Consider the following 12,324-nt stretch of genomic DNA (forward strand, 5'->3'; position numbering starts at 1 on the left):
CAAGGTGGGTATCCAGAGTTCCTGACAGGATAGGACTGACCACAAGCAGAGGGACTAAGCAAGACAACATGTTTGACCACGAGGGCTATCATCAGGGGCCAGGATGAAGCAGCAGGCAAACTAAACACATGGCATTTGTCCACAAGGGGTCAGGGAGAGAGCTGCAGATCTGGGAAGGACAAGACCAAAAATTAAGATGCCATGAGTAGGAGATTCATTTACCTCTTGCCCCACTGCTGTGCCTGGGGAGAGGTAAGCACTGGACTCTAATGTTGGGAGATTAGAACACTGGCACATCAGAGAACACCTGTGAGAAGAGAAGTAAACTATAGTGAGAAGCACAAATAGATTCCTGGTCCAAAAAAATGTCCAATGCCATGAAGACTTGAGGAAAGTTACTCCACATATTCATCCATTCTAAAAGGAGAAAAGCTTTCTCTAGTTCTGAATATGAGCAGTGTTCCACTCTGAACAGATGCTGAACAAGTACAGATAGACTTTTACTTATATAGTGACAAACCACTATCCCACCAAAGCCCTAAGAATTCAGAAGAGAGGATGATAAACCCAAAGCTACTAAGAGTCATATCACCTACTGGAGACAGACATTTTTTTTTCCCAAGGATTATGAAGGAAGTCATAGTTAGATAGCAATTGAAAAAAAAAAAAAGTTTCAGTGGGTGGGCATAGCGTAATGGTTATACCAAGACACTGTCATGCCTGAGGCTTTAAAGTCTCAGGTTCAACCTGGAACACCACCATAAGCTATAGATGAAAGTAAGTAAGTATGCAAGGATGGATGGATGGATGGATGGATGGATGGATGGATGGATGGATGGATGGATGGGAAAATAAAAAAATCGTTGCAGCTAAAGTTTCAGAAGAAAATTGCATGAAAGGGGGGTCGGGCGGTAGCGCAGCAGATTAAGTGCACATGGAACGAAGTGCAAGGACTAGCGTAGTGATCCCGGTTCAAGCCCCCGGCCCCCCAACTGCAGGGGGTCGCTTCACAGAAGGTGAAGCAGTTCTGCAGGTGTCTTTCTCTCCTCCTCTCTGTCTTCCCCTCCTCTCTTTATTTCTCTCTGTCCTATCCAACAAGAACAACAACAGCAATGGCAACAATAACAACAAGGGCAGCAAAATGGGGAAAATGGCCTCTAAGAGCAGTGTATTTGTAGTGCAGGCACCGAGCTCCAGCAATAACCCTGGAAGAAGAAAAGAAAAAAGAAAAAAAGAAGAAAAGAAAAGAGGAGGAGGAGAGGAGGGGAGGGGAGGGGAGGGGAGGGGAGGGGAGGGGAGGGGAGGGGAGGGGAGGGGAGGGGAGGGGAGGGGAGGGGAGAGGAGAGGAGGGGAGGGGAGAGGAGAGGAGAGGAGAGGAGAGGAGAGGAGAGGAGAGGAGAGGAGAGGAGAGGAGAGGAGAGGAGAGGAGAGGAGAGGAGAGGAGAGGAGAGGAGAGGAGAGGAGAGGAGAGGAGGAGGAGAGGAGAGGAGAAAATTGCATGAAACACACCCATAGGATTGTGTGTTTTGATTTTTTTTACTCAGGCAGAGAAAACCAGAGACACCATAACACCTCTACTCTCTCTCAGTGTCACCCTAACAATTCCCTAGGCTGCCTGGGCCCCTTGCTCAATGAGTTACTTCTCTGGCCACAAATAAAGCTTGTTCCTTAGTGCATCCCTATGTTTACTATTCTCAAATGGTGATTAATATTCTCATTTATCTTGATGTTACTTTTGTCTTTACTCTCTGGTTTCCATATTAGAGAACAGCAACAAGCAAGTCCTAACCCTGAATGTCATTACCTTGTAAAGGCTGAAAAATGTCAGTGCTCTACAGCCTTCTCAGTGATTCTAATTTAATTACCGGATGGTGAGACTTAGATAGGAAAGGAGGGACTGGACGCTATATTTTCAAGAAGCTCCTCAATGACTGTAATGTACATCTAGAATGAGAACCACTTGGTTTCCAGTTCAGGATCCAAAACACTATAGTTGAGATAGAATGGAGACAAAGCACCAAGAAGAAGTTAGCCTCAAACCTACATTGTGAATTCAACATACCACTAGAGCTTTTCACATTATCAGTTATTTTTGTACTTCTATCACCATATCCACATACCTCCCACACTGTTATTTCATTGATATCATTTAAATTGAATCAATTTTTTAGTAAAATTAATTTTTTTGCCTCCAGGACTATTGCTGGGGCTTGGTGCCTGCACCACCAATCCACTGCTCCTGGAAGCCACCTTTTCCCTTTTGTTGCCCCTGTTGTCTATCATTGTTGTTAATATTATTGTTGTCATTGTTGTTAGATAGGACAGAGAGAAATTGAGAGAGGAGGGGAAGATAGAGAGGGAGAGAGAAAGATAGACACCTGCAGACCTGTTTCACCACCTGTAACCGGGGTCCTTACGCCGATCCTTGTGCTTTGCACCACATGCACTTAACCCGCTGCACTACTTACTGCCCGGCCACCAGTAAAATTCATTTTTTTAAGAAACTAACATGGAAAGGCTCTGTGCTAAATGTGAGTATATATGGCTCCTGGGTCAGATCAATGAGGTAAACAGTTAGTTGTATTTATATACTTTCTTCAAGTTTGGGAGCTATTCTCTGCCCTACTAGAGCTTTCTAGCCCTAGTCTCAACTCTGACTACATCACCCCAATGTTTCCAGTCCTCTTGCATGTTAGCTATCAGCTCAAACAAAAATTTAGTCATGGGCCCCTAAGAACATATCTAAAACAGACTTCCTAGCTTTGTTATACCCTAAGACCCCTAGTCTCATCTACTCTAGTCCTACTTTTTGGTTCCCACTTATTGTTCAATTTTATTGATTTGTTTTGCTTTGTATCTTGCCACCTTTCTACCACCAAGTTGCAGATGCTATCATAATTCCATCCTGAACTCCCTAGGCAAACAACCTTACCAATATGTCCTGGAACCTCATCTCTCCAGAACCTCACCGGAAAAGGGAAAGATAGAAACCAAGCCAGCTGGGGTTAGGTCAAACTGCCAAAATCCAAGCCCAGCAGAGAAGCAATTACAGAAACCAGAACTCCCACCTTCTGTACCCCCAAAAGAATACCGGTACTCCCAGAGCAGGAGAAATATTAGGGGAAGATGACTAGAGAGCTCTGAACTCTAATTCCATCAAGACCTCAAGACCTTGAGAGAGATGAGGAAAAAAAGGAATAACATTCAGACGTAGTAAAAGGTATAGGTGTGACTTACAAAGGAAGGGAAGGCAGGACCATAGGGGAAAAAAAGGGCAAATATTTATAAATATAGATAGTTATAGAAATAATAGTCAACCCATACTTGTGACTTTGGGAGAACGACTACAGTTTCCAGTGGACAGAATGGGGTCACAGAACTCTGGTGGAGTGGTATGGAATAATACCTCTGTTATCTCACAATTTATTAAATTGCTCATTAAAAAAATGTAAAAAAAAAAAAAACAGTAGACAAGGAAAACAGGCAAAGGAGAGGGGGCAGAACTCACAGGACAAAGTTGCCCAAGGCACAGGTGAAAGAAGATATAAGACTGGTGTTAGGATCAAGAATAATAAGTTATTATCAGGAAAAGGTGTTCTGGTAGAAAGTGGTAGTAGGGCTGTGCCATTCAAAAATCCTGGGATGGGGGGTGGGGGGGCACAAAGCTACGGTGGTGGTTGGGGCATGGAATTATACCCCTATAGCCTCAGAATCTTGTAAACCATTATTAAACCACCAATAAAATTTCAAAAAATAAATATATGAGATTTTTCAAAAAGAGAAAAATCACTTGGGCCTCCACTGTACAATCAAATGGCAATAAAGTCTTTTGGGGGTAAAAAAAAAAAAATAGAAGTCCTTGGAACAAACAGCAGCTGAACAGCAGATTAGCTAGAAAAGGCATATCCCTGGGGCCAAAGGTAAGAAAGTAAAGGCCCAGGCCAAGCTGGCAAAGGTAAAAAAAAAAAGCAACTAGAAGAGGAAATGAAGGGCATCCCAAGAATGGGTGGGCTTAGTGAGGGTCTTAATGAAGGTGGGGAGGTATGACAGACAGATACTGACATACTCCTGGCATTGCCAGTCAGTGACCAGCAAGAGAATCCCAGTAACACCTATAAATCGGCTAAAACTGTTTCATGTACTACCAAGTGGTGAATGTTCACACAGAACACTGCCCAACACTCTACAAAGAAAACCTTACTTATTAGGTCCTTGTGAACACACCAAAATTCAATCACAACAAAATTCAAGGTTGACTTCTCTCATATAACACTCATATTTCTTGTTTGTGTGTGCATCTTTCTTGTAGTGGGCAGTACCCACCATAGGAGCCATTTCTTAAATCACAGTCTATAAGCATAAGGCACAACCAGCAGAGCTGACAAAGGCCCAGTCATAAACACCAGACAAATAGCATTAGCCATTAATGAAATAAATCATCAAAATACTCATGTCAGAGCATCAATAGTTCATAATCACATAAAGCCCTGGGGAATAATTATTCCTATCCTTTAAACCCTTACCTTCGACTAAGTAATAACAAGAGAAGACGAAAGGCTTTCTGTAATCATCTGGCATACACTGTCATCTCTTCATAAAGTTTATTTCTGCTCCATAATGTGTTCCAATGTTTCTTCCCTTTCCCTAGGTGTATCAAATCAGAGATCCATTTATCTCCCAGTCACAGCCAAGAAAATGACTCAGATTGGCATATAATTTGTTGATTACTTCCACTTCCTGGGATAAACTCATCATTTCCCACTTCTCATTTCCTACTCCCTCCTTACTTTCTTTAGGTCTATTACTTTCAAGATGGCATGAGGCACAGCAGTGGTATGGGTAAAAAGAGACAAATGCTAAAACAGATGGAGTGCTAAATTCTGCCACCCTCGGAGATCCAAGAGAATTTTGTTCACTGCCCAGAGGTCAGGATCAACATTCACCCATTCACTCATGCAACAAATATGTACCAGGCATCTCCTATGAGTTAGCTCAGTCTAGCATGCCAGTTTAAGGCAGGTCATTGTCAATATAATACTAACACTAACTGCCACAGGAGACTGCTATGAACACAAATACAGCTTGAACATAGATGTGGGTGTACACAAGTGTACATACATAATATGGTCATACCCATTAATAATAAATGGGTAACACAGTCAACACCCAACCTCCTCAAATACTAGAAATACATTGCCCCATGGAATCAGGACCTATTAGACTAAATTTTTAGGTAAAAATAAACCTAGAGACAGTGTGTCTAAAAATCATAAATTCTAATGACAACCAAATGTGGTGACAAAACATGTATGAATGAGCACACAATTCTAGGAACCAACTTTTTCTTTCCAAAAGAATAGGTTAATCCATCAATTCATTACCCTGGCATTTCTAAGAATGTTTGGTAGTTCTGCATGCAAGGTCACAATTCATTTCCCAAAAATTCTATAGTAAAAGTGTTGGTATTGTTAATATACCCTTTCTTTTTTCAGATTAGTGAACTGTTAGTTTGACAGTAATCCATTCATTCAAATATACTTAGAAAGTTATGGGATTAGAACTGGAATTTAGGTTTGCAGAGTCAAGCATTTTCTAAAAAATAGAAACAAAGCATTAGTAGTATAGCTTGTATGTGCACATATAGTATCTTCTTACATTTAGCATCATATTTTAGTTCAAATTTCATTCTAAGTCACAGAAGTCTAGTTCTTTGATGGGTGCAATGTGGAACTGTACTCCTGTAATCTTATAATGTGTAATCTTTTTTAAAATATATTTATTTATTTATTTATTTATTAGTGGATAGAGATAGAGAGAAATTGAGAGGAGTAGCGGAGATAGAGAGGGAAAGGAAGACAGAGAGACACCTGCAGCCCTATTTCATCACTTGTGAAGCTTTTCCCCTACAGGTGGGGACCAGGGGCTTGAACCTGTAATGTGTGCGCTTAACCAGCCCCTATAATGTATAAACCACTATCAAATCACTAATAAAAAGTCTAAAAAAAAAAACTCACATTAAGTCTAATAAAAAAAAACTCACATTAAGTCTAACAATTCTTAAATGGATCTTCTCAGCTCCTGATTATTATATACCACCTGTTCCTGTCTTTCTCAAGATGGTTGTAGGAGAGTAAGAATCTGCTGTCTTGAGAATGAAAACAAACATTTCAGGAGTATCTTTTTCATACCAGGCTTCAGGCTAAGTATCCCGCCCCTTTTAGTTTCTCACATAAATCCAAGACAACCCTCTGAATTGGTGCTACTATTATCAATACCTTTTACAATGATGTAGGAGAGACATGGAGAAACTAAGCAACTTCTCTGAGGTCACACAGACAAGAGGGTGATTCACACATACGGTCTCTTTTCCCTTGCCTGTCTATGATCTCCAACAGGAGTTCTGGTTCTCTACTTAAACTCTCATCTCAAGTCTGGCTTCTCAAAGGCTTATCTCTCAATGCTAGTGTGAGACTGCAGTTCACATGTGCTCGTTTAGTCTCCTCCATCTTTGATTTCTTCCTGTTGAGGGCTCTCGCTCACATACTTTGTGCAATTCTCTACTGGCACTTGGCATTACCTAAGACAGCTCCTGATGGTGAAGAATACCCTGGTTTTACAGAACAGAGTTTCCCTAGGAATATCTTTTCCATAAGAGGTTTCATTTCATTCTTGCCAAAAAACCTCTTCAAAGAGACAAGCTTTTTAAAATACCACTCACCACTTTCTAAAAATCAATTATTCAATAAAATTAACACTGACTTTTCCTTACAATGAGAATGCCTGGACTTACATCACATTATCAGATTTAAGTCACATTAATATTTAAGGGTGAAATGTACTAAAGTCAGAGTAACTAGTTAAATAAAACTGACTTTCCTTTCACCTTCCACTAACTGCAAATTCAGTATCAGCTCTGCCTAGATTAGCCACAAAGGTAACTGGGTTTAGGACAAGTACTATATAGTTCCATGATACTGAGAAGCATTGTAAAGAGGAGTGAATGTTTATAATAGCACTAACTTTGCCACCAGACATTATGTTATGTGTTTTACAGCTATGAGTCAAATAATTTCACAGCAACACTAGCAGAGAGATACTATCATGCCCATTTCACAGATGGGGAAGCAAGCTCTAAAAGGTGTTGTCAACTGATCTAAGACTACAGAGTTGGTCAACTGGCAGAGCTGAGATCTGAGCCTGATCTGTCTGTCCCTTGCTTCCTGCTGCAAACCATTCTCCTGGCTGCATGGCTACCCAGATTATCATATCAAGAACCATGCAAGACAGAGTTTATCTTGTCCTTGACAACAATCCTGAGCCTGATGGAAAACACAAGAAATGATTCTAATATACAGATGCTCCCCAAATGGTCCTGTGCTCCCAGTTCCCAGCTGGGTAATAAATGTACCCAAAAAACAGTTTTTCCTTTACTTTCCATGAGCTGGTTTCTGGTCTCTGTTTTATTCCCTTTTCTCTTCACTGTTGCTCTGCATTCCGTGTGTGTGTGTGTGTGTGTGTGTGTGTGTGTCCCTCTGTCTTCTCTCTGTTTTATTCCCTTTTCTCTTCACTGTTGCTCTGCATTCCGTGTGTGTGTGTGTGTGTGTGTGTGTGTGTGTCCCTCTGTCTTCTCTCTCTGTCTCTCCCTCCCCCCCGTGACACACACACACACACACACAATCACTCAGGAATACCTCGATCCAGCAGCCGGAGCAAACGGAGATACCACAGATACCACTGGTCCCAGAAGCGGTCCGTCATCCCACCCTGAACTCATCCTTCACAACCAGTCCCCTCAGCAGAGCCTCGGTCCCACAGCCACCGACTTAAGAAGGCCAGAATCACTTGACGCTGGGCTCATATGCAGGCTGCTCTAAGCAAATGCCTGCCTGCAAAGACAGCCACCAGTCCTCCCACACAGAAGCTGACGGTGCCTGAGATGGTTTCACAGCAACAAAGGAACAAGTGCAGAACACTGCTGCCTCATGCAGAGGGAGAATGGAGCCTGCATGGGCCCATGGGGAGGACAGAGATGTGGGGGAGGGGATCCAGGGAGGTGGCTCACAAAGAAGCAAGGTTTAAAGTGGTCCTGAGAATGAAGAGCCACAGTCAAGGTCAAGTCTTTCATTTCATTCCAAGATCTGCTATCCTTCCTTTTTCTGCCTCCCACACCAGAGGCCAGTGACTTTTCCAGTAGGATAGATACAGTAGGGAGCCAGGAGCTCAGCCATCCTAGACTTTGGAGCCTGTCCTGAAGACCCAGAGCTTTACTGCCTGGTGTGGCAGGGACCAGAGGCACTCTATGCTTAAGACTGCAGGAGTCATACCATGAGAAAATGGCACAAACTTCTTTGCCTTATGTCCCTCTGTGGGTTCTCTGTTAATAGTGGAGCCCTCATAGGCTCTGGAGTCTCAATTGATGGACTTAAACCCTTCTATCTTCATAGCTGTGTGGCCTCAATCAAGATACTTTACTACACTCCATCTTCCTCCTCTTAAGCAGAGCAACTTCCCTTCACAGAAGTGCTGTGAGGCTCCAAGGAAAAAAAGACACAACATGGAGAGGTACTGGTGCTCAAGTATTCACTACAGTAATCTTCTAGCATTCTGCCTCTTGTCAACTTCTCGGTTCCCACACTTCTATCTCCATTCCCACATGTTCACATAGTTGCCTACCACTATGCCTTTGCTCCTGCCCTTCATGCCAATCACATGCTTTCTCCACCTCACCCCCACCTCGTCACAGCAAATTCTCCTAATTTCTCCTAATAACATAGCTCAAAAGCCACAGAATCAGCAAGCTTTTCCTTGTACACCACACACACACACACACACACACACACACACACACACACACTTTTTTTTTTTGCCTCTAGGGTTATTGCTGGGGCTCAGTGCCTGCACCATGAATCCACTGCTCCTGGAGGCCATTTTTCCCCCTCTTGTTGCCCTTGTTGTTGTAGTCTTGTTGTGGTTATTATTGTTGTTGATGTTGTCTGTTGTTGGGCAGGACAGAGATATGGAAAGAGGAGGGGAAGACAGAGAGGGGGAGAGAAAGATAGACACCTGCAGACCTGCTTCACCGCTTGTGAAGCGACTCCCCTGCAGCTGAGGAGCTGGGGGCTCGGAACCGGGATTCTTATGCCAGTCTTTTGGCTTTGTGCCACCTGCACTTAACCCACTGTGCTACCGCCTGACCCCACACACACACACACACACACACACACACACACACACACACACTCTCTTAATATGGGACTTCACTACCTCTGTATAGGACTCTATTCTTTTACCTGATCACGGGCTTCATGACTGTAGCATCTGCTTTGCAATCCTTGTTGTGTCCCCAAAGTACCACCTATAATATCTTCAATTCTGTAAGTACCTGAGCAGCTACTAACTAAACAAGTTAGTCAGTTAGGCCACACAGTTTTGTTTTTATGGCATGGACCTCAGGCCTTGGTGTCTACAACCTGTAGAAGAATGAGAGGATGTCCTATTCTTGCCTTGCTGGAAACCAGCTTTACTGTTGACTGGCCTCTCACAGGATGAAGCTGTTACCCTGGTAACTAGAAGACGTGCTCACAGAAGTAAAGCTTGATGGGGCTCCAGATCTGAAACAACCTTGTAGTTCAAGCCTAAAATCTACACAGCAGTCACACGCTTCTGTTTCCGCTTTGGCCATGTTAGCAACACCTTCTCACTGTACTAACAGAAATGTTGGCAGCCAGATATCTTGCTCTCCATCAGGCAGCTACCAGGAGACAATCTCCCACCAGAATAGCTCTTCATGTGGGCTTAGGCCTCCACTATGTTCTTCTAACAGAATTAACATTGGGGAGGAGGCATGTCCAGTGACAGGGGCTAAAAGGGAATAGGAGAAAGCAACAGAGCCACAATCTCTACCGGTCTATTCCTGCCCCTGCACCACCACTGTACTCTGGTTTCTTCTAAAAGGAAAGCGTTAGAACAGAGCAGACAACGCTGCTCCAAAGCTACTTCTGGCTTCTGTGGGTGTTATTTAGTTATGACCTTAAATGGACAAGAATCCAGTGTGTAGTTAACACAAGAATGTTAGCCCCTCCCCCTCTCCACAGAAAGAAGTGTATACTGACCCAAAGCCTCTCTCCACCTTCCTTCAGGAACAAGATCCACCACTCAGGTGTGGCCAGTCCTTTTCAGCTCACAAAGTATGTCCACATTCATCATCTTCTTTAGGTCTCCTGACAGTCCTGCAAGGTCTGTAGTATGGGAATCACTTTTCTCAGTCTATAAAATAGAAAGCCCATGTTGCAAGAGGTTAAATGACTTACTTATGGTTAAATGACTAACAGGTGACTGGGCTAAGAAAGAAATAGTTGTCATCCTTCCAAAGAGAGTAGAGTTCTGTACTACTGACAGAAGGACAAAACAAAGCAGTGTCCCAGACAGACCAACAAGAGCCTGTTGATTCCAGAAAGCAAATGCCAGTCTAGATGATCACAACTACTTCATGTCACAACATAGATGTGTTTCCTTCTCTTCCCTGTTCTTTCTTCTTAACTTGGCTCTGTTCTTTCTCCCTCTCTCCACCCACCCCAACATGAAAACACTGTGTTCCCAATCAGATAAAACCGGCACAAGTGTATGGAACAGAAGGCAGGCAGCACAGAAGGAGGAGAGAACCAATCACATATCAACAATTTCCCACACACCTCCCTGGACAACAAGAACCACCAGCCAGGTCCTCAGACACATGAGGCTCCCTGACAAGTGGAGCACACACACGGCAACACACACCAGACAGTACAGTTGCTATATGAGAGTCAAGTCTGTCTACTGACATAGACTCCTTCCCAACTCCCCCCCCCCCCAGCCCAGGAAGTGGGATCATCCAGGTTGCCATTTTGCCCTGCAAGCTGTGCTTCAATTGCAACATGAATCAAACACACCAGCAGACACCATTCTCAACCACCTCCCACACCACTTCTGTCCCCTTGGCAATTATCACCCCAGTGAAGTCTGCGGCAGCACATGCTAGTGACTGAGAAAACTACCCTCCAGGCTCATGAGTGTCCCCAGATGAACAGACTCCTTAGGTCCATACTTGAGGACAGCATCGAAGACAAGTATCACTTTTCGCATAGATATTCAAATCTACCTCTCCCAAGAGGCCCTTTCCAACTAGCCTTGCTCATTCTCTATCTCAGAGGTCCTCAAAGTTTAATGGACAGCAGAGTCACCTTAGAGGATAGGTTATCCATGCAGATAACTAGGCCTGCATTTTTAACAAGCTACCTAGATGATTCTGAAATGATGATCTACCTGCTCAGTCCCTGCTCATCTCTTTCACACAGCAAACACCAGTTCATCTGATTATTTAGATCGGACTCTAGATCTCCCTTTGAGTCCAGTAGAGAGGAGGATTCTGGGTCCTGAGTTAGACTTCTGGAAGGTCGTGGGGGAATCCTTCAAGGTTCTGTCAAAGGTCCCACACAAGATAGGGAGAAGCTGTCAGGATGCTGAGAAAATAGCCCCATCTCTCCAGACTCCAGAAAGTTTATGTTCTGCCCTGCCTCCACCTCACATCTATACAGTGGCTATACATATCACTCAAATAGCAGGCCAGGTAGCAGGAGGGAAACACAGGTGTTCATTAGTCTGCTTTTTCTGAGGCTGTCACTCTCATTCACCTTTTTTTTTTTTTTGGCCTCCAGGGTTATTGCTGGGACTCGGTGCCTGGATTACAAATCCACTGCTCCTGAAGGATAGTCTTCCCTTTTGTTGCCCTGGTTGTTTATCATTATTGTTGTTGTTGTTGTTACTGATGTTGTCATTGTTGGATAGCACAGAGAGAAATGGAGAGAGATAGGGAAGACAGCGGGGGAGAGAAAGATACCTGCAGACCTGCTTCACCGCTTGTGAAGCGACTTCCCTGCAGGTGGGAAGCCAGGGCCTCAAACTGGGATCCTTACGCCTGTCCTTGTGCTTTGCATCATGTGCGCTTAACCTGCTGTGCCACTGCCCGGCTTCCCTCTCATTCACCTTCTACCTCCACTGAGATATGTCTCTTATCTGAGGGAACCCCAGTTTATGAAGGCTAGACACTTTTCACTGAAGTGGGCTCTAAACCAAGTCACTAAATGAAAGGACACACAAGCCCACCTTTAGTCCTCCTCCAAGGATTTAGATTTCTCCACCCATCAATAGAACCCCCTTATTGCCCTAACACTCCAACCACAGCAGGACACCCCTATACTCCTGCTTTGTGCCCCTTGAGCTTGAACCTTCCCTTCTTCCTCTGCCCTTTCAAGGCTCGCCATCCTGGATCCATGAAAAAAGTATATT

The 12,324-nt window shown here is 43.7% G+C and overlaps 1 protein-coding gene across 26 annotated transcripts in view; it reads right to left on the bottom strand.

Moving 5' to 3' along the window:
* The window catches only part of KALRN (kalirin RhoGEF kinase), an 866,834-nt gene that overhangs the window by 779,672 nt on the left and 74,838 nt on the right, over window positions 1-12,324 (bottom strand). Inside the window, exon 1 of one of the 26 annotated variants that reach the window (XM_007528903.2) lies at window positions 7,692-8,090. The exons of 22 other annotated variants lie outside the window; for them this stretch is intronic. In XM_007528903.2, coding sequence (XP_007528965.1) covers window positions 7,692-7,758 — 67 coding nt within the window. In that variant the 5' untranslated portion in view covers window positions 7,759-8,090. Of the gene's footprint in view, window positions 1-7,691; window positions 8,746-12,324 lie in introns of those variants that run through there. 3 more of the 26 variants (XM_016190726.2, XM_060198243.1, XM_060198245.1) reach the window with 3 other exon arrangements.

This window comes from Erinaceus europaeus, chromosome 9, assembly GCF_950295315.1.
Source record: "Erinaceus europaeus chromosome 9, mEriEur2.1, whole genome shotgun sequence".
Lineage (NCBI taxonomy): Eukaryota > Metazoa > Chordata > Mammalia > Eulipotyphla > Erinaceidae > Erinaceus > Erinaceus europaeus.